This window comes from Enhydra lutris, unplaced genomic scaffold (assembly GCF_002288905.1).
Source record: "Enhydra lutris kenyoni isolate GAN:26980312 unplaced genomic scaffold, ASM228890v2 scaffoldscaffold41, whole genome shotgun sequence".
Taxonomy (NCBI): domain Eukaryota; kingdom Metazoa; phylum Chordata; class Mammalia; order Carnivora; family Mustelidae; genus Enhydra; species Enhydra lutris.
Window position 1 is genome coordinate 11,551,033 of NW_019154125.1, and position 22,222 is coordinate 11,573,254.

General features: G+C 47.1%; 1 protein-coding gene across 1 annotated transcript; it reads right to left on the bottom strand.

Moving 5' to 3' along the window:
- Nucleotides 1-16,319: 16,319 nt before the first annotated feature.
- On the bottom strand, nucleotides 16,320-18,536 carry LOC111155469 (SRY-box 17). Its single transcript, XM_022515635.1, has 2 exons — nucleotides 18,230-18,536; nucleotides 16,320-17,602 (listed from the first exon to the last, which is right to left on the bottom strand). The coding sequence occupies exons 1-2, from the start codon at nucleotides 18,534-18,536 to the stop codon at nucleotides 16,689-16,691; spliced, it is 1,221 nt and encodes a 406-aa protein (XP_022371343.1). The 3' UTR covers nucleotides 16,320-16,688.
- Nucleotides 18,537-22,222: the final 3,686 nt, after the last annotated feature.

Below are 22,222 nucleotides of genomic sequence, written 5' to 3' on the forward strand. Positions count from 1 at the left end.
CCTGACTGCAGACCAAACCAATGAAGTCAGAATCTCTTAGGAAGAGACCAGGTCTTTTGTTTTGTTTTTTTGTTTTTTGTTTTTTAATGTTTTATTTACTAATCTGCGGGAGAGCGAGCATGAGAGAGAGTATGAGCATGGGGGAGGTGCAGAGGCAGAGGAAGAAGCAGACTCCCTGCTGGGCAGGGAGCCTGATGCAGGACTCGTTGCAGGACTTGATGCGGTACTTGATCCCAGGACTCTGGGATGGTGACCTGGACCAAAGACAGATGCTTAACTGACTGAGCCACCCAGGCACCCTAGGTCATTTGTTTTTCAAAATTATTCAGACTTATAAACCACCTACTAAAGCTACATTTTTATATGAAATATAAAATTACTGGGATGCCTGGGAGGATCTGTCTGTTAAGCATCTGCCTTCGATTCAGGTCATGATCCCAGAGTCCTGGGATCCAGTCCCTTATGGGGCTCTTTATTCAGCAGGAAGCCTACTTCTCCCTCTGTTTCCTGCTCCCCCTGCTTGTCCTCTCTCTCCTTTCTCTCTCTCTCTAACAAATAAATAAATTTTTAAAAAAAATAAAAAATAAAGATTGATTATAGTCTGCAGCTTGCTTTGAGAATCACTGCCTTATGGGCGGTGGCGAGACTCAGAAGACCTAGCAGATATCTATTCTATTCTGCTCTAAGACATGCCTGACTGTGATCTCCTAAGAAAGACAAGCAAACAAGAAACAAATTCGTGAAACATTAAACAATAAGAAGTTGGGTGAGATCAGTAGAGTTGCCTATTGGATGGGGTAGAGGGCTTCTCCCAGCACAAACACAGGCTATGCAGCTCAAGTCTGTCAGATTTGGAGGGACATACACTCACTGTTTATCTCCCTGGTTCCTCCTCTCAATAAGCAGCATAATGTCCCAGTGCTATCATACACACGTGCTTCTAATTGGAACATTTACAGGATTTTGGAGAAAAGCAAGATAACCTCAGGTAGTTGGAAGGGCAGGCTGTGCAAGGATAAAGAGCAGGGCAGATATGGCTGTCAGGCAAAAATGACCCAAAACTGTCTCGTCTAGTGGCCCTTCTGAAATGACTTTATGGTGATTGTTCCTGAACTTAGCCCCCCCTCCTCAAGAACAGTCTCTAAGAAGGGGTGCCTGAGTGTGGCTCAGTTGTTAAGCCTCTGCCTTCAGCTCTAGTCATGATCCCAGAGTCCTGGGATCGAGCCCCACTTGGGGCTCCCTGCTCCACGGGGAACCTGTTTCTCCCTCTCCACTCCCCCTTGCTTGAGTTCCCTCTCTCACTGTGTCTCTCTCTGTCAAATAAATAAATAAAATATTTTTTAAAAATAAAAATAGGGGCACCTGGGTGGCTCAGTGAGTTAAAGCCTCTGCCTTCGGCTCGGGTCATGATCTCCAGGTCCTGGGATCGAGCCCCACATTGGGCTCCCTGCTCAGTGGGGAGCCTGCTTCCCCCCCACCGCCTGCTCTCCACCTACTTGTGATCTCTGTCTGTCAAATAAATAAATAAAATCTTTTAAAAAATAAATAAGTAAAAATAATGAACAGTCTTTAAGGCTGTATGGATAAGGGATCGGGGTCTGCCTCATTTAAGAATTTGGTAGAAATGTAGAATCAGAATTTGTGTTTTAGCAAGATCCCCAGATGATTTGCATGCACATTCCAGTTTGAGAAATACAGCGCAAGGCCAGACTCTGATGTAAAAGTGCCTGAAATTCAGCATTTCTAACAATCTCTCAGGCAATGCAAATGCTGCAGGTCCAAGCAAATAACCCGTATTTGATATTTCCTTGTGACAACCAAAGGAATCAGCAGTCACATCTACAGCCTGCTGTATCCCTGGTTACCTGTTATGAATCCTTGTGTTTCAAGTGAGAAGAAAACCAATTCCAAGTGGTTATTATTCTTTTAAAGATTTTATTTATTTATTTGACAGAGAGAGAGAGAAAAAAATCACAGGCAGGGGAAGTGCCAGGCAGAGGAAGACGCAGACTCCCTGTTGGGCAAGAAGCAGACTCCCTGCTGGGCAGGGAGCCTGATGCAGGACTTGATGCGGGACTTGATCCTAGGACCCTGGGACCATGACCTGAGCCAAAGGCAGACACTTAACCAACTGAGCCACCCAGGCACCCCTCCAAGTGGTTTAAGTAGTAAACAACTTGCATTTGTTCACAAAACTGAAGAATTCAGAAGTATGTCTCCCCCCCCACCTTGATTCACATGGGCTCAGTTACCATCACCTAAAATCTAGGTTCTCTCCTGTCCCTCTCTGCTCTGCCTCGCCCCACAGTGGCATCATGCCCATCCTCCAGTCAGTGACCTCCAGGCTCTCCCCTCATGAGCAAAATTTCTGAGGCTGAGAAGAACAGCAGCTAAGATCCCTCCCTACCATCTTTTACTTTTCACACAAAAAGTATGGCAATCAATTTTATTCAATCAAGTCTGAAGTGCTGTGCTGAACTCCATTCTGTGGAGCCATTTATAGAAAAGCCTGAACTTCCTCTACCCCAGTAGACGGGCTCCTCTCTGTGGCATTATCCACAGGCACCCTGTCCTCTAGTTTTGTGGTCAGCTTTCGCCAATGAGATATACCATCAGAACGTCAGCAACAGGTCAGGAACAGGATTTTTTTCCAGGGCCTATTTTCTGGTCACATAGACAGTGGCTTCATTCCTCTTCCCAAGGCCACAGCCATGGCAGGCAGGACCCCTAAAGCTACCATTTTCCTGGGATCCAGTAACAGCTTCTCCCCATTCCCAGTCATGACTGGCCTATGCTCTGAACTAAGGCAAAATTTAGGATGCTTCCAGTCCCTCTACAGATTCCCTTATACAGATCATCTGTTCCTTGATCTTTCTTCACCAATTTTAATTATACCACCTGTTTCCTTGGGACCCTGACTGACATTGACATCTCTTATTTAATTTTGCAAAAGAAAATCTCCAAATACACAAAATATTTTTAGAGCTTTATTTCCAAATTTACAACAATGCCAATAACCAAGAACCTTAGAAACAATGATTTGAAATATAGAAGATAGGCAGTACATGTTAATTACATGTTTAGAACTAGCACAAAGGAGATAACTTTAGAAGGAAAAAAAGTGCTTTCTACTACTGCTCATTTTTTTTCCACTTTATAAAAAAAATTTTAGGGGCACCTGAGTGGCTCGGTTGTTAAGTGCTCCCCTTTCCGCTGGGGTCATGATTCCAGCGGCCTGGGATGGAGCCCTGTGTCAGGCTCTCTGCTCCGTGCGGATCCTGCTTCCTACTCACTCTCTGCCTGCTTCTCTGCCAACTTGTGATCTCTGTCAAATAAGTAAATAAAATCTTTTTAAAAAATTATTATTTTGGGGCGCCTGGGTGGCTCAGTGGGTTAAGCCGCTGCCTTCGGCTTGGGTCATGATCCCAGGTCCTGGGTTCGAGCCCCACATCGGGCTTTCTGCTCAGCAGGGAGCCTGCTTCCTCCTCTCTCTCTGCCTGCCTCTCTGCCTACTTGTGATTTCTCTCTGTCAAATAAATAAATAAAATCTTTTTAAAAAAAATTATTATTTTATGAAATAGGGCGCTTGAGTGGCTCAGTCGTTAAGCGTCTGCCTTCTGCTCAGGTCATGATCCCAGGGTCCTGGGATCCAGGCTCCGCGGGGGGGTGAGAGGGTGGGGGGGTGCTGCTTCTCCCTCTCCTACTCCCCATACTTGTGCTCTCTCTCTCTCTGTGTCTCTCTCTTTGTCAAATAAATAAACAAATAATCTTTTTCTTAAAAAACTATTATTTTAGGAAATAAAAACTTAATTGTAAAAAACCTTATTGTTTCTTTAAATCAAACGTTAATGTGAAAATAAGTCATATATATAGAAAATGGGAAAAGATGGATTTTATATGTTTAAGCAGAGCACATTTTTGCATCTACTTTGAGATGTTAACAATGTCAATTAAACGTTGTTCTTACTAAAATGTTCATTCTGAGAAAGAAAAGTTTCATATTTTGTGACAGTTGCAGCAATACACCGTAAACTGACAACGGAACTCAGAGGACAGAGCCGGGGATTCCGGCCCGGGCCCGCACCCGAGCTGTCCGGGAGGAGACCTGGCTCGGACCGGCAGGCGGGCGGGCTCCGGTCGGAGGACCTGTTCGGGTCCGCGCGGTCCCGGGAGGGCAGAGCCTTCGGAGGAGACGTTGCTGGCGAGCGCATCAATCCGTAGTACACTTTCAGGGCACTGGGGGGCGCCGGGAGGCCCCACATTGCCGGGCCGTGGGGTTGGGGCCCAAGCGGGGGTGCCGGCTGGTGGCTCTGAGGGAGGGCCCCGCATAGTCGGAAGGGTGTAGGAGCCCACGGACACAGTCCCCCCGCAGCGGCACGGCAAAGAAGGCAGAATTCAGCTCTATGTGGTCCCGCAGGGACCTGTCCGGCGTGGGCAGCCGTCGGCTGGGGGCGTGCCCAGTCCCTGGCAGTCGCACTAGTGGCCTCAGCGGCGGGCTCGCGGGGAAGCCCTGCTCCGGGAAGGACAAGCACATGGCCTTGTGGCCCCCTGAGTTTAGTAGTCGGGGGTGGGGGGTAGAGCCAGTTCCAGTTACCCAGCGCCGCGCGCCCTCCTCCGGGAAGGCCGCTTCTCCGCCCTAGCCCGCCTCGACGAGGACAGAGTTGCTTCCCAACTCTCTGAGTGCGCACATCTCTCCAAACCCGAGGGAAGCCGGAAAAGCGGCGCCCCACAGGCTTTTTTATCCAAACCACGAAAGTGTGATAGTGCAGTTTAATATTAACTATTATGCCAGAACAGGAACACCAGGAAGTCCGTCAATCAATGATTACTGGGGCAGATTTCACCACTTCGACCAAATCAGCGTGCTGGGACGCCATCTCAGTCTTGCGATATTAGGGTCCTTGAAGGACAAAGCTTCCCGGAAGGGCCAACACCTGCCCCAGTAGGGTAGGCAACTTAAGGAAAGTCTCCAGAAACAAGTACGGCCAGCGGAATGTATGGACCATTTGGATGAGATGGGACACGGAAAGAACTGGTCTTTATGTAAAAGATGGCACCTGAGGCGTGCACTTTCTTCCCCTTTTCCTCTTGAGTGAAACGTCCTCCCCTAAAGTCCCCTATATTTGAAGTGCAAGTATTCTCACGTGCACACAGGTTTTGCAGGTGTGAGAGGGAGTCTTATGACTCTTAACTGTACATGAAAGGATAAAGTCAAGATACAGCCTTATATTGGACTTGAGATAGGGCAAGTGGGGCAGATCCCACTGAAAAGTGGAGAGAACCACTCTCCAGGTAAATAGAAGTTCATCTATATACAGTTAACTGAAAAGGCAAGTTGCAGAATAGTAGGAAAAATGTAATCCCATTAGTTGGGGAAGGGGAAGGAGAAAATCCTACATGTCTTCAAGATTGTAGATGTGGAGAAAACGTTCCCAAGGGAAATCGGGATTTCTAAGCAGTCACTTGCTCTGAAGTTCGACTGGGACAGGAATAATAGTTTTCCCTTGGTTGGTACTTAAATATTTATTTTAAAATAGGAAATTAAATTTTTTAATAAAGCTATTTATGCAGAAGACAATTATCCTACATTGGCAAGATGATAATAAAGTCTGGCCATTTTATTCCTTCTGTTTAAAAACAGAACAAAACAAAACTCTCCCTCCACATCAGAAGGCTGAAAGCGGAGTGAGCTGGAACTCTTTACAACTATAGGGCAACGTGTCCGGCTTCTCTAACACAGATTTCAGCATTAAAAACAAAACAAAACAAAAACGCTCAAGACTGCAGCTTGTCTCGCTTGAAATTCTAAAGCTTTTCACATTTTTCTGAAAAGTACTGTTGAATGCGTTTCCAGCGCCAATTAATAATAAGCAGTTTTATTTGTATAAACCTCTCAGTTTCTTACCGGAGAAATGAAGAAGGAATCGGTTCTTTCAAAGAGCATTCGAGTTTTCTTTTTTAGGAAGCCATGCCTGATTAGATGATATATTTAAAACCTTTCCCCAAAGCGCAAAATTTCATGTTATCATTTAAACCTGAAGGTGGTAGAGAGATTTTTCTTGACCCTCTTTGTTTAATTTCGTCTCCCGCCCCCAAGATAATTGTGCACTTGTCGGCCAGTTGTTTCCCCAGAGGTAAAACTGCCTGCAGGAACAAAGGTAAAGCCACTGACTAACGCACCCACGCGGATTTTCCCGGAGCCCCCCTGCAGACGCCCACTCGTCTCACGTGCTTCTCGGTTATCCGTGCCTGAGCCCGCGCTCTTCTGTCTTCCCCAGCGTCCCGCGCAGCTCCGCGGCCTGCGGTGATCGGGTCTCAGCGCAAGCCAATGGCACTCAGGTTCGGCCACACCTTGAAGACGCCGGAAGCGAGACTGGCCCTAGGCTCGGCCCGCCACCCCCGCCGGCGCCCCGCTGCTCACCGCCGCCTTGCCCTTCGCCTTCCTATCCCCGAGGGGGCTCAGCGACTCCGCCCAGGGCGCAGATGCCCAACCTGGCCATCACCGCGGGCAGCGCGCTGCGGGTCTGGCTCTGGTCGCCACCGCTGCGCCACAACCCTTCGCCTGACAAGCCGCCTCCCTCCGGCAGGGGAAGGGGGTGGGAGCGAGGGTGGGAGAGGTCCCGTGGGCTGCTCGGGTCTGCGGGGCCCGCAGCCGCCGCAGTTCCTGGGCAGTCCCAACCCACCGCGCAGCCACCGTCCCTTGTTGGCCCAGTGACAGTGCGGGAGCCCGGGGAAGCAAGCCCTTTCTGCACTGATGTGACACGTAGAGAACCGCCGCTCCAGCCGCCCAACTCCACACGTGCGGCAGCGAACTCGGGAGCCGAGCATCGTAACGCGCAGCCACTTGCCGGGTAAAACGAAGCCCGCGGATACTGGGTTTAATTTTCCGATAGGCAGAAAATAGCATGCCGAGACCCAAATCCCCTCCCCTAGTCAGAGGAAAGTCAGTCCCGGATGTCACGTCCAGATGACCTTCAGAAGTCTCCACGCGGCAGGCAAGCTCCCGAACCAGTACAAAAGGGAAGCCCTTGTTCCAACCTTAGAATCGGATTCATTTTAGGCCGAGTATACCCGCGCTAGACGGGCACCAGGGCCATAAAGCTAAGGGCTCAAAACGCCCCTAGGCAAGCGCACGACGTCGTATTCTGTTACCAGGGTGGCCTCACTGGCGTGCTTTCCTTGACCCACACTCCCGGCTTCGCCTTTTTTTTTTTTTTTTTTTTTTTTTTCCCCAAAAAACCTAAGATCCTAAGGTATTTTACCGTCTAAGTTAAAGTCATGGCAGAGTCTTGTTAAAATGTTCCCCTGAATTAATGGCAGCCAGAGTGCCGATTCCCCGCGAGGGCAGCGCGGCGCCCTAGGATTACAGTGCCTCTTCTGCTCCCAGACGCCCGCGCAGGAGGGGAGGGCTGCTGCCTCCCCCGGACCTAGAAGGACGGGAGATGGAGGGGTGGGGGTGGAAACCGACTTCGGAGTTTACAGATGCCCCTCTGTAAGAAAGAAGAGAAAGAAGCACGATTGTAGTTTTTCTTCGGGTAAAGCTTCGAGGACATTCCTTCTCTTTCTCGGTGGGTGTAAGAAGTGTGTGAATTTAAAACTACGACCAGGATGGTAAGTAGTGCCTTTTATTTGGAATTCATTGAAATGCTAAAAAATGGATAGCTTTCCGTATAACAAGTGCATCCGTATTCCATCTCTCTTCCCACCAGAGAGGAAAGAAAAGAACAGAACAGAAAAGAAAAAGAAAAAAAGAGAAGAGAAAATTCGGAAAGGAAAGGAAAAGAAAAAAGAGTCTTTACCAATACACACCTTTGGGGTGCCTGGGTGGCTCAGGTCATGATTCCAGGGTCCTCGGAACCAACCCCACATCAGGCTTCCTGCTCAACAGAGAGCCTGCTTCTTTCTCTCCCTCTGCCTACAGCTCTGCTTACTTGTGCTCTCTAACTCTCTGTCAAATAAATAAATAAAATCTTAAAAAAAAAAAAAAAAGACCAATACTCACCTTTGCAGAAGAGAGGAGTATAGCTGGGAGGGAGCATCAATATCCTTACCTTTCACAGTGGGGAGTAAAGACTTCCTGCCTTTGTGATGAGAAAGGGTGTGTAATACTACTACTTTAAAAGGCAATGGCAATCAATAGAAGAAATGGGAATAATGGGTATCCACCTTCGTGGATAGAGCTACAAGAGTAGGAAGTCAGTGTCTCAAACTGATAAACACAGAAAGAGCTGAGCGGGCATATTAATTAATTAAGGTCCAGAGGAAGAGTTATTAATGTCTGTAGATAACACTTAGTAGAACCTCCCTCCCCCAAAAGGATTGGTTGACCATGGAACTGGGGTTAGGGAAGGATGGAATCTTCCTACAACTCTGTTTATATTATTAGCCCATCTGTAAATGTTGTTCTTTTGTGAGCGTGTGCATCATTAAAATTTTTAAATTATTTTTAAATGATTAAATAAAAACTACACTTTCTATACCCACACTCTCTTTACTGAAACTACAAACTTGTAATTCTTTTTTCTTATTCTTCTCTCTCTCTTTCTCTCTCTCATATAAGGTCACTAAGCCCTTTTCAGTTTAATATGTTTGGTCTGTATGTGTGGCTGTAAGCCCTACCAATGTTTTCAAATGTCCAAACGGATTTATTAAAATAAACAGAAGAACCCAGTACCTAGGGAACAACTACAAAATTGTTCATTTCAAGGATGTCAGAACTTTCTTCTCTTCATCCCCGCTGCCATAGCCCTAAGGAAAGAACTAAGGACTGAGTGATTCACAAACCTGAGTATCAAGATTCACAAGCCTAAGTATCAAGTTTCAGTGTTACTTGGAACTGCCGGAAGTGAGAATTGATTTCTCAATTTGCTGTCCTTCCCCATACCAGTCTGCTTATTCATCCTCAAGAATTCCAACTCAGTTTGTCCTAAAAAAGAAAATGCTATGCAAATATGATTCAGGACTTGACAAACTGTGATTGGTGGGAAGAAGGCTGGCCTGAATGATGAATGTTAGCAGACTTGATATTGCTTTCTGTGTGTCCCAATTATCCGACCTTTGATAAAGGCCTTGAGACTTTCATGTGAAATGGGAATTTATATGAATCGAAGTGACAGTTGTTTCTATTCTCATCTGATAATCAAACAGTCTGAGCAGTGCAAAGTTCATAATGAAACATAGATGATCTGTGTTTCCAGCTAATATGGACCATCTTAAAATTCTCAACCCACTAATCAAAGCACCAGGGGAGGTGAGTTCCAGTTGTCTTCTCTTTTCCAATGGAATAATGAAATTGAATCCTCCAACTCTGCTGGGATAGATCGAGATACACAAAAGCAAAAGGTAAAGAAGCAGAGAGAGAGAGAGCATTTTCTGTGACACTACAGCAATCCTTTTAGAACAAACTCATTTGGTACCTACAATAATCCATGAGGAAAACAGGGCTTTTATCATTATTCCTATTGTCTTTTCAGATGACCAGACTGGGGTGCAGAAAAAAAATTAGTGACTTCTCCAAACTCACAAAGCTAAGTTGCTGAACCAGATGAACTTCTGACTCAAAATGCAGAGCCTTCTCTTAGAACACTGCCCTTCTCTACTCTTTGCTCCAATATCTTATTCTCTTGTGTCCTTAAATTTAATGTTTGAACACACTTTTCAGGAAAGAGGAGTTATAGCGTGACTACAGGAGAGAGGCAAAGCAGGAACTCCTGAATTCTTCATGAATCCCCAAAGGAAAACTAAGGTACTAACCAACAAACATGTACTTGGGCAATTTTTGAGTACTCATGAGGTTCCTGGTCAGATGACACAAAGTGAAAACGGACAGTCTTTGCCCCAGGAGCTCTCCTGGTAGCCAGAAGAATCAGACAGACCAGAAAGCTGCTGAGCTGACTGCAAGCCTGCCACAATTCTTCTTTCCCTTGCCTAACAAGAGATCGGGTAAAAGGGAGGGCACTGATTCCCAACAAAGTGAGCATTGACCGTGACCCTGGAAAAGGCTGGGTCCACATGTCTACTGTTACTTGTGCTCATCTGAATCTCCACACAGAATAACTTCACAAATCAGCCTTTTTGAGCAACATCAGTTTGGGGACTAATTATGAATTCAACTTTGGCAAAGTGTTTAAGACTTTGGTTAAAGTGGAAAGACGGGGCCCCTGGGTGGCTCAGTCGGTTAAGGTTAAGGGTCTGCCTTGGGCTCAGGTCATGATCCCAGGGTCCTGGGATGGAGTCCGGTGTCAGGCTCCCGGCTCAGTGAGGAGCCTGCTTCTCTCTCTCTGCCTGTCGCTTCCCCTGCTTGTGTGCCCCCCAACCTACACTGGCAAATCAAATTAATATTTTTTAAAAAGTGGAAGAAAACAAGACCCTTCAAGCTAAAATGTCTTCATCAAGAATTAAGATGTTTAAAAGTTTTTTGTTTTGTTTTGTTTTGTTTTTATTAAGCCCAATTGTTGTTTGGACCTGAGCTGCAGAGAAAGTTATATTAAAGCACATCATTGTTACCATAGCAACAACTTATTTAGCATTTGCTGTATACTGTATGCTGTATACTAAGAAATTTTATACTACACTAAGAAATACTATTAGACTATTTAAATACTATTTTATACTGCGTTAAGAATTTTTAATACCAAAAGTGCCTGGGTGGCTCAGTTGGTTAACCATCTGCCTTTGGCTCAGGTCACTGAACCTGGAGTCCTAGGATGGAGCCCCACATCTCATTGGCTCCCTACTCAGTGGGGGAGTCTGCTTTTCCCTCTCCCTCTGCCCCTGTTTTCATTCTTGTACTCTCTTGCTCACTCTGTCTCTCAAATGAATAAATAATGTCTTTTTTTTTTTAAAGAATTTTTAATATCCAGAATCTTGAATAAAGCTAGTGGTGAAGTTTCCGTGTTTGTGCAAGGGGGCAGTGCAAATTGAACTGTTGATTCACATAAAGCTGCCTAATAATTTAGAAGCAAGCATACAACTACTTTCTCATTAAAAGAAAGGGAGGTGTGGGTGTTATAGTGGAAAATTAAAGAGACACAGCTGATTCCCAGGTCAGAGGCCCCGAAGAAATGCTTTGTCTGCCACTGGCTCATCATGTGGAGGAACAGGAATCAAACATCCCTCATCCTACTCCAGATGGGGCTGGGTAGGGACCTCAATACCTCTTTTCTTCAGATGGATATCCTGGACTCAGAAGGAAGCACCTTCTAAGCAGGAAGAATAAATTTATGCTGAAGTAATGGGTATAAAATACCTCTCCCTATCCAGTATTACCAAAACAAATCAAAGGGGAATGGGGGCGGGGGAGGGGATGTTGAACATCTATTATATGACAGACACAATTCTGAGTGTTAAAAATGAAATGAAATGGGATATTTTAAATGTTATAGAGATGATATATTTTGGTTCAAAGCACCCCATTCCATTTGTTCTGTATTCCTTTTGCTTGGATGTGCTTTTCCTCATATCAGCCAGCTGGTAAAGAAAAACCCAATGTCTTTTGCAGTGTGATTCAAATGAAATGTGCAATAATCCTCTGAGATAAGAATAATAAGTGAAAGATACAGTTTCATTATGATATCATCTATTAGCTGCTTGTATAAGTAACAAGTTTATTTGTAATTTATTATACCCACCATGGTAGCTTTAATAGAGACGTAGTCAGTGTCTGTGAGAAGGAAAATATCCTCTTACTTTTTATCTGGGTCTCTCAAAGGTGTGTAGACTATGCTGGCATCAAGTCAGGCTATCCCAGTCTATTCCTACCTCCTGACAAACTTGTAAAGTACTCAGAAGCAAAGATGGGCTGGGGACTAGGGTGGGGGGTGAGTGTTGGAGGCAAGCAACACATCCTTTGTGTATTTGCTTCCAAAATTAAGTGCTAAAAAACTGAGATGAATTTAATTTCTTTACAAACCAGTTACTACCTGCCACTTCTGGTCACTTCATTGAGTTGGCTGAAGAAAGAGAGGTGTGTGCATTTGGCGATACCACAGACTTCGCCAAGTTTCTATCCCTCACTTTCTTACTTGTGGAGCATAAGGAATAACATAGAGGATATTAGGAGAAGGAAAGGAAAAGTGAACTGGGGAAATCAGAGGAGGAGATGAAGTATGAGAGACTGTGGACTCTGAGAAACAAATTGAGGGTTTTGGAAGGGGGGGGCGGTGAGCGGATGTGTGAGCCTGGAGGTGGGTATTATGGAGGGCACGTATTGCGTGGAGCATTGGGTGTGATGCATAAACGACAACTATAGTGGCGGGTGCCTGGGTGGCTCAGTTGGTTAAACAAATGTCTGACTTCCCCCTGGGTCCTGAGGGATCGAGCCCCTCCCTCCTTGTTGGGCTCCCTGCTCAGTGGGGAGTCTGCTTCTTCTGCTTCTCTCTCTGCCCCTTCCCTTGGCTCATTCTCTCTCTCTCTCCCCCCCCTTAAATAAATAAATAAATAAATAAATAAAATCTTTTTAAAAAAACTATATTGGTGTCTCTGACAGGTCCCAATGCTCTTTTCGTAGTTTTTCCACCAGTGCCCACATCCCTATAGTTAAAAATAAGAAAGGGTTATTTAAGGATAATACCTGTTTCAATAATCCATCGTTGCATAACAGAGCTCCCCCAAAACTTAGTAGCTCATAAATCATTTTTTTAAATCTTTAAAAAATTAAAAATAAATAAACAAAAGTTTTTGCCCCCGATGCGTTGCCCAAGCTCATCTGGATATTTATTCTTCTGGCCTTTCTTGATTTACAAGCGGATGGAGTCAGCTGTCAGTAAGGCTGAACTCTCTACCTTCACAGGGAGTCACAGGGCTTCTCCTTTCCATGTGGTCTCTCCAAAAATGGTCTCATCACCCTGGTAATTGCACTGGTTCACAGTAGCTCAGAGCTCCCAGGAGTACAAGAGATAACCTGCTAGGCCATCTTAATGCTTTGTTCCCCAGCTGACACTGCCATCACTTTTCTTCCATTCTGTTGGATTAGAGTAGTAAGTGCATCCTAGATCACACGAGGAATTTATACAAGGACATAAGTACCCAAGATATGGTTCATGGAGGCCAACCCTGAGGACTCACTACTGCCACCATAAAGGTGAAAATCTGTTCACCTTGGCAGGGCATCATGAGTTTCCTTTATACTTCAAGAAAGGGACATACCACTCCCCATGTTCCTTGATACACATGTCTCAAGAAGGGACAACTCAGTAGAATGAGAGCAGTTTTGCTGTGTCCCTTTGTGTTTTCCAATATAGGGAAATTGCTGTTTTGCTTTATGCTGGGATGTCAAGCTTTCCAACAAGCTTCACCATCACAGCTTCTAAATCTGAGGGTTACAGGTTGCCACACCCCTTGAATGGGCTGCCAGGAGTCATGAATTGCCTAAAATGATGTCTAAAATACTGTGTGTGTCTGTGTGTAGGCTCCTGGGGAGGGGCTTCTGGCTTACCTCAGACCATGATCTAAGGCGAATTCAAATTGGCAAGACCTCTGAGAGTGCTTACAACTTCAGGAGGAGGAGTGCAGCCCTGCATTTTTACCTCCCACCTTACTTCTCCAGTAGGGGAAAAGCAATGTGTCTTTTATGGATTTTCTTCTACAGTAATACAAAAAGCAGTCACTAGCTGCCTCCTGAAATAATTTCATCAGAGTCTGCCAGAGGAAAGAGAAGGAATGAGCTGGATGCCTATACTCCCAAGAATTATTGTAAGCACTAATTCTCGTTTGTTGGGGTTAAAGGCCCTGGAATTGCCTAAACTTTTTTAGCTTATTATTTTTCCCACCGGTACCTGGTGAATAGTTAAGAATGTAACTTAACAGGATTTTAATTCTCTGCCCCCAGCCCCACCCAGCACTCTACTTTCCTCCTTTCTTTCCTCTTTTCCCTACTTATCTTTCTATTTTGTAAGGCATAGCGGCCAAGGGTACAACTTAGTATCCTTGCGCCAAGTATGTGCCAAAATGCCTAGTGTGATCTCAACCGGAGACATGGCCTTGAACCTGAGCAAGTGAGGCCCCTCTGCTCACTTTATCTGCTAGGAACTTGGGACATCCTGGGGAAGGAACTTACACTGGAAGCAGAACCTGTTTAGGGGCAGAGGAATAAAGAATGTGGAAAGGGTAAGACAAGTAAACTGGATTAGATGGTAGATCCAACCCAGGAGTGAGCTTTAGAATTTCAAATTTTTTAACAAAGACTTCATTTATTTATTTGACAGAGTGAGAGAGAGGGCAAGAGAGGGAACACAAGCGGCGGTAGTGTGAGAGGGAGAAGCAGGACTCACTCCTGCTGAGTAGGGAACCTGATGTAGGGCTCCATCCCAGGAACCCGTGATCATGACCTGAGCTGAAGGCAGAAGCTTAATGACTGAGCCACCCACGCACCCCCAGAATTTCAATTTTTTTAAAAAGATTTTATTTATTTATTTGACAGAGATCACAAGTAGGCAGAGAGGCAGGCAGGGGAGGGGAGAAGCAGGCTCACTGCTGAGCAGGGAGCCTGATGCAGGGCTCCATCCCAGGACCCCGGGATCATGACCTGAGCCAAAGGCAGAGGCTTTAACCCACTGAGCCACCCAGGCGCCCCAAGAATTTCAAATTTTTAATGTGACCTCTACTATGCAACAACATAGACTCAACTTTCCTTACTGGTACTTTTGGTCCCAAACATTCCAGGGACACCCTCTGAAAAACATCCAGGGACACCCTCTGAAAAACACACCTTGCCATTTTTCAAGAGAACCCAGAACAGTCATTTCTTTTTTTTTTTTCCAGCCAATCATTTCAACTCAGATATACCTCTCCAAGATAAATGTTTTAAGCTATTCTCCTACCCCTCCCTTTTCTCTATAGTGTTTATCAGTATGAAGAATTATATAGTTTCTCACCACCAGCATGCCAGTTCTCCCAGTGTCCACACATATACCCTGGCACAAAGGAAAACAGTGATTGTGTTTTAAGAACTTGGGGTGTTTGACTGGCTCAGTCAGTAAAGCATGCAGCTCTTGATCTAGGGGTTGTGGGTTCAAGCCACACACTGGATGTAGAGATTTCTTAAAAATAAAAATTTTTAAAGAAAGTGTTAAGAATTTTTAACACTAAGTTTTCACCACATATGTGGCAGGTGAGGGTTCCAGTGCCTCCTTTCCTCACTTGCAAAAGGGGGAAAACAGCATCTCAGCTCACAGGCTTGATCAGGCTCCAACTTGGTACCAGAAATACCTTGACCTAAACACCTGGCACTGGAAATTTGTTAGAAGTCGTCTGTATCCAATATGTCTCAATCTGCAAAATCTGATGGATAGGGACACAGCGGTTACCACTGCAGCACACAGCAGGGACTAAACCCTCACTTTTCTTTTTCAAAGATTTTATTTCTTTATTTGACAGAGAGAGAGATCCCAAGTAGGCAGGCAGAGAGAGGAGGAAGCAGGCATCGTGCCAAGCAGGGACCCCCCGATATGGGGCTCTATCCCGGGACCCTGAGATCATGACCTGAACAGCAGGCAAAGGCTTAAGCCATCCAGGAGCCCCTACACCCTCACTTTTACAACCTGTGACTTGGTTTCTTCCCTACAAGGGCAGAATAGTGATACCTGAGTGCTGCAGCTTTAGCTGCACTTGTAAAGCACACTAGCTACAAATCATCACTGGGACTCAACTCCAAAGCTTAAGAACTGCTCCTGTTAGGAAATGCAATGCACCAGGTATCCAGTTTATAGGACAGTATCCTATTAAAATTTCAGAAGCCGAGTTTCCTTCAAAGTTAAGGTCGCAATGCACATTTTCCTTTTATTAATTCCTGTGAATAATTCGTTCGAATTATTTTTAACCATGCAACACTACTTCCCAAGGTTTAGACATGTGAGGACTGGCAAACTCAGTGTTGAAAGGAAATGTACAGATGACTCTTGGTGAAATGTAGACAAAGAAAAAAACCAAACACCTCTTTAGTCCAGTCTCAAGATTCAAACTAGAAAACTCAAATTCCTTAAATGTTCTCCTCTGGTGAAAAAAAATATACGAAAATTGAAAATACTTAAGAGTGTTAAGATTAACCATTACTTTTTAGAAACTAGGATCACTGAAATGTATAACATAGGTTCATTTCCCCTAGGTTTTTGTACCTTGCAAAAAACAAAACCTTAGATATCCAACATTCATTTTTAGGTTTTATCCTCGGATCATTTAGTTCTACCAATATAAGAACAAGAAATCTGCAGCAACTATATATTAAACATCATTAACATGTTCCCAATGCTACCAATACCTAACCTTCATCGTAAAAATTGGCTTTGGTGACAGAGGCACTAGCAGAGCGAAAAAGTAGGATTCCAGATTTTATTTTTTTTAAAGATCGAGAAAACACACCCAGGACAAAATATTTTTTTGATCAATAAATTCTCAGAAAATGGAGCAAGTTATTCTGGGACACATTCAAAACTGGTAATCTTGAACTGGGAAACAGGGTTTTCACAACGCAACTGTGGGAAACAAGTATCTGAACAAATCTTAAAACGTGACCTCACATTTTTCTCCCTCCAACTGTTCAAGTGGCAGACAAAATAAATTACCATAAATTATATGCCTAGGCAACTTAAAAACAAAACAAAACAACATGAGGCTGAGGATTTCCTTAGCCCCTCCAGGAAGTGTGTAACACTGTGCTTCTGGCCTGCAGGCTGGATCGGATCGGGGACCTGTCAAACGTCAGGGTAGTTGCAGTAATATACCGCAGAGCTGGCATCGGACACCACCGAGGAAATTGCCCCGTGGCTGTCTGGGAGATTCACACTAGAGTCATGTCCCTGGTAAGGGAGACCCATCTCGGGCTTGCACACAAAGTGTAGATACTGTTCAAATTCCGTGCGGTCCACCTCCCCGAGGAGCTCGGCGGGCTGATTGGGGTCCCCGCCGTCCCGGCAGGGCAGGGCCTCGGGAGGGGGCGACGGCTGCCCGGGGCCGGGTGGGTGCTGCTGCGGGTGCATGGAGAAGCCGCGCCCGCCGCCCGCCGCGGGCGAGCTAATCGCGTTGTAGTACAGCTGCAGGGCGCTGGAGGGCGCCACGTGGCCCGGCATTGCAGGGCCCGCCTGTTCCAGGCTTAGACGGGAGTGCATGGGGCCGACTGGCGGCTCCGGGGGCCCCGCGTAGTCCGAGGCCTGTGGGTAGCTGTAGGGGCCGGCCGCTGGGCAGTCCCCGGGCATCGGAGCGGCAAAGAAGGCGGGATCCGGCTCCACGCCGTCCAGCGGGGACGTGTCCGGCGTGGGCAGCGGGTAGCCGTCGAGCGGAGGCGCTCCCAGTCCCTGGCAGTCGCGGTAGTGGCCGCCCATGTGCGGGGGCAGCAACGGCGGGCCGGCCGGGAAGCCCTGCTCGGGGAAGGGCAGGCCCAGGCCATCCATGGCCACGCGGCCGCCCTCGGGGCCCAGCGTGGCGGCCTGTGGCTCGGCAAGGCCGTGCAAGAATCCGCCCTCCACCCGCTTCAGTCTCTTCACCTGCTTGCGCCTCCGCGGCCGGTACTTGTAGTTGGGGTGGTCCTGCATGTGCTGCACGCGCAGCCGCTCGGCCTCCTCCACGAAGGGCCGCTTCTCCGCCAGAGTCAGCGCTTTCCACGACTTTCCTGCATAGGCACAGGAAGGTGGAGGGGCGCCGGGATTACTGTCCGAACTCCCGCTCCTAGGTCCCATGGCCCCACCAGGCCCTACCTCTCCCCTCCAACCTTTAATTGACCAACTAGAGACGCGAAGAGGTCAAGTTAAAGAGCGCAAGTCTGCGACTCCAGAGACTGAGTGGAGTCCAAACACTTGCGGGAGACAGGACATGTTGGGTCCTCTAAGGGCAACCCTCCCTTTCTTTTAGCCTCTAAGAAGTGGCTTCCCAGGTCACCCATTCCCTGTCTTTCAAGGAATTGAAAACGTCCTCTACTCGGGGAGGAGGGATGGGGGAACGGGCAGGACCAAACCCGCTCGGTTCCCGGGATACTCGCTCGGCGGCCCAGACACACAGGGAAGCCGCCTCCCCGGAGCCGTTGTAACCGCGCCCCCGGTCACCCTGGTTACCCGGGCTCCGACTATGCAGACCATTTGGAGAGTAGGGAGAGGGGATGCGGGAGGAGAACCGAGGGCCACAGGAAGGACCCTGAAAGGCACCACATCAGTGGCCTCGAGCGCAAGCCACGCACTCCCTCCAAGGTTCAAGGAAGCGGCTTCGCGATTCCCACCGCCCTGGGTCGTAAGCTCGGACTCACCCAGCATCTTGCTCAACTCCGCGTTGTGTAGGTCGGGGTTCTGCTGCGCCAGGCGCTTGCGCTCGTCCTTCGCCCACACCATGAAAGCGTTCATCGGCCGCCGGATGCGAGACTCGCCCTTGGCTCGGCCCGCCGGCCCAGCCGGCGCCCCGCTGCTCGCCACCGCCTCACCCTTCACCTTCATGTCCGCAAGGGGGCTCAGCGACTCGGCCCAGGGGCAGGCGCCCAGCCCGGCCATCACCGCGGGCAGCGCGCTGCGGGTCTGGCTCTGGTCGTCACTGGCGTACCCCGCATCCGGGCTGCTCATGGCGCTCCAGCCCTGCCCCGCGCCTCACAACCCTCCGCCGGACACGCCGCCTCCCCCGACCCGGGGGAGGGGGTGGGAGCGAGGGACAAAGATGCCCCGTGGGCTACCCAAGTCTCCCGGGCTCTACACCGCTGCCGACGTTCCTGGCCAATCCCAGCCGCAAGCAGGGTCCCCGCCGGCCCAGTGACACTGCGGGCGCCCGGGTCCGCGGGCCCTTTTCTGCACTGATGTGGCCAATGGAGTGGCGGGGGCGGGACGGGCGAGAGTCCTTAGGCCCACGCCCAGCCAGCCGCCCGAGTCTCAAGTCTCAGCTCAACCCCACGCCCGCCCTTTCCCCTCCCCCCGGCTCCGCGCCCAAGGCTACACCTGCCCCCGGGAAAACTGGCTGAAGCCGGGCTCTGGCGCCACATTCTCTCCGACCCGGGAAAGGGGACTCCTGAAAAACCTTCTGGAATGTTGACTGTACCTCTAGATAGGTCTGGATTGGCCACGATAGTTCGGATGAACACACAGAGCATACACCTTTTCCCCCCTTAAATATGATATTTCTATAATTTGGGTTACTATGCAGCTATTTAAAAAGAATAAATCTATGTATGTATATATTCAGAAAGATTTTTATATTAGGTGGGAAGAGTAAGGTAACATTTGAGCATACACTATTATGGGAGTTAAGGATTTCATTTTGAGGGGGGTGACTTAAGTACCTTCAGGGAACCCCACGGGTGACTTCTTCAAGTGTGTTTTAGCGAACGCAGTAGATACTGTTGATAATAAATTAAAAATATATTGTCTCCCCAGGGACTTAACTTGCTTTTAGTACTACATTCAAAATGCTATGTCCCAGGTAAATTCTAATTTCTAAAACAAGGTTAAATACAGAATGACATCCTGTAGCCATTATTCTGTCATCCTGAAGAATTTAAAACCTTTATTCATAACAATGAAGCAACCCTTGAAAATTTGTGCATGAAATGTGTGATAAACATAAAAGGTTTCTCAGGTGTGTTCAGTAAAAGAGGCAAGACTTAGTTTTGATTTCTAAAATGTGGTAACACCAGCAGCAATATTTATCTTAAAGTCCCTCTAATGGAGGAAAGAGCTATCCCATTGCTCAACAAAGTAACTGTAGCTTTTATGGGATTCTATACTTTCCTTTAGACTGAAATGGAAATCTGGATGAGTTTTCAACTGGTGTTTAAAACTGAAACCTTTTCACTGGGATTTTCAAACAAACCCTCGCATTGCACTTACATGGCACAGCCCTCCAAATTTAGCGAGCCAGTTTATCCTTATAATTGTGTGAGGCAGACACTGTTACATATTACAGGATAGAATCCTAAGACCCAGTGAGATTAAGGAACTTTCCTGAGGTCGCAGCATCGAGGAGTGGAATTCATCTCCACTAGTCTGCCCTGATTTTGAGCTCCTAATCACTACTAAACCAAGCTGTTTTGCTTGTGTATTTGTGTATTTGTGTTTTCTAAGGCAATTAACTCAGCCATTTCTGCATAATTTCATAACTTTGCAAAGAAATTAATACATCCATCTCCCTAACAGATTTTCTTTGTTTATGTGAAGGTGTGATGACAAGCTAAGGCTTACATCTGGGATCTGGGAGGTAAATGCTACAACTTTTTTGTAAAACTAGAGTAACGAAGTATGCTATCAAGTCTGCTTACTGGTGGCATTGATAAAAACAAAGAAACACAACGTCTTAGGGAACCTCTGGCCCTCAGTTTCTCTGACATTTCCATTCCCCCGCCAAAAAACTCCTTCACACTTGTTTTAAGCCAAATTTACTTTGACTCTGTGAAGATCTGTGAAGCGTTGGTTGCCCCCCCTCACAGTTAGAAGCCAGTCTTCATACACAAGATAAATTAAGTGGTTCTATGTGCTGGGTCTCTGAGGTTCAACCCAGAAAAAAAAATTTAATCTCCTTAAGAAAATCATAGACAAGTATTATTTTTAATGGGTAATTTTGAAGTAGCTGATCCTAAACAAATTCAACTGATTGTGTACCTTTCCTTTAAAGCTTGTTTTTTTTTTCCTGAAATAAATAGAGGCTTGAAAATTAAGCATAATTGCTTTGCAAATTGTTATATAAATAAGGAAACTATAGGAGTAGGGAGAACAAATTCACCCCATAGCGTCTTGCTCCTTGTTTTCTTGGCGATCTTCTCTAATTCTTCTAGGTAATAATATCTTTGCAAAGATCTCGAAGCAGATTTTGTATCAGCGCAAAGTTTTTATGAACAGGAGTTTCGTTAGACTAGAGATCAAAAACCAAACAAAAACAATGCCCATTCCAGAATCCATTTTATCTGCCTATATTAATCTACTTGATTAGTTCTGTAAAAAAAAATAATAATAATAATAAAATAGGGTACAGGAAATTCAATCCAAGTGTGAATCCAAAAAAATGTCTATGCATGGATTTACCCTTGTACACTTTCTTCATCCTCTTCTTCCTGGCCCACACCATTCCAGGGAGAGACGCAGAGAGCCGATGATGGGAGATAGAACCTGGACGATCTCCATTATTATTTGCACGTATTCCTGGAGACAGACTGCTGACTGTTGTCGGGTAAGATTACTGAGAACTCAGGTGAAAGCACAGCATCCACAGGATGGAGTGGGAGATTCAGGTTTTGCGTCCCTCCCCCACTTCTTAGAACGCCTTCCCTGGCAGTTATAAAATAGTAGTTTACTTGTATTTGCCAGTTGGGAATTACGGTGCCTTTTTAAGACTAGTCCCTTTTACCTACCGTTACCTAGATCTAAATTCTTCTGATCATTCACTTGTCATGTATTTTGGGGGGGAGGGCGTTGGGGGCTGCGGCGCCTCAGACCCGTCCGTGGTGTGTGTGGACTCTTCTATTTCGGTCTCTTTACTAAACGCGGTGTTGGAAGTCGAGCTCTAGACGTTATCAGAGCCAGCCACAAATGCCACATGAAAAGCAGCAAACATCCGGAGTGGTTTCCTGCAAGCCTTGCTTTTCTCAACACGAGAGATTTACGCGGGGGATTCGGGCGGGGGCGGGGTGGGGGACGACAAACAAGTTTCGCGAGTAAGAGTCTCGTGTAGCCGGCCGGGTGCATTTGCACCGCACAGCCCAGGATCTCTGGGTTCCTGGCTACTAATTGCATTCACGGTCCCCAGGCCAGACTCGAGGCTCGAAAGGCTGGCCGAGGAAGCGACTAGCGCAGCAAGAAGCTGTGCCCGCTGCCACTTGGGGCCTTTGGCCAGCGGGCGCAGAAGTTAACCCGGGTAGGTGACGAGCTGTGGCTCAGACTCAGGGGAGTCGGAGCCGCGCATTTTCCCGGGCCCCCGAGTGAGCAGGCGAAGACTGGGTGATTTCCTGCAGGCTTTTGTGTTTTCCGTGCTCGGGAAGCGGGAGCCAGTCGAAGGACTTTCAAGTCGTTAGGGAAGGCCGTGGGCACCCAGACAGATCCGGGTTGGCTCTGGAGAGCAAGTCTTTGGGGGCGGGGAGGGGAGTGCGCGCCTCAAATCCAGGGAAAACGCCGAGGAGGCCCGCCGATGAATAGACAATGGTATCCCTGGAACAAAGCACAACAATAAGACCTTTGCATCTATAAATCGCGCGCCGGCGGCGGCCCCCAGGAGCCCGGCGGGAGGCGGCGTGCGGCGGCGGAGCGCAGCGGAGGCTCCGCACCTCCCAGGT

Bases quoted from the DNA above. Each gene is read 5' to 3' on its own strand.
- LOC111155469 (XM_022515635.1), bottom strand. From the start codon at position 18,536: ATGAGCAGCCCGGATGCGGGGTACGCCAGTGACGACCAGAGCCAGACC. The intron at 17,603-18,229 runs GTGAGTCCGAGC...GTGCCTATGCAG, and splicing joins GGAGTTGAGCAAGATGCTGG to GAAAGTCGTGGAAAGCGCTG.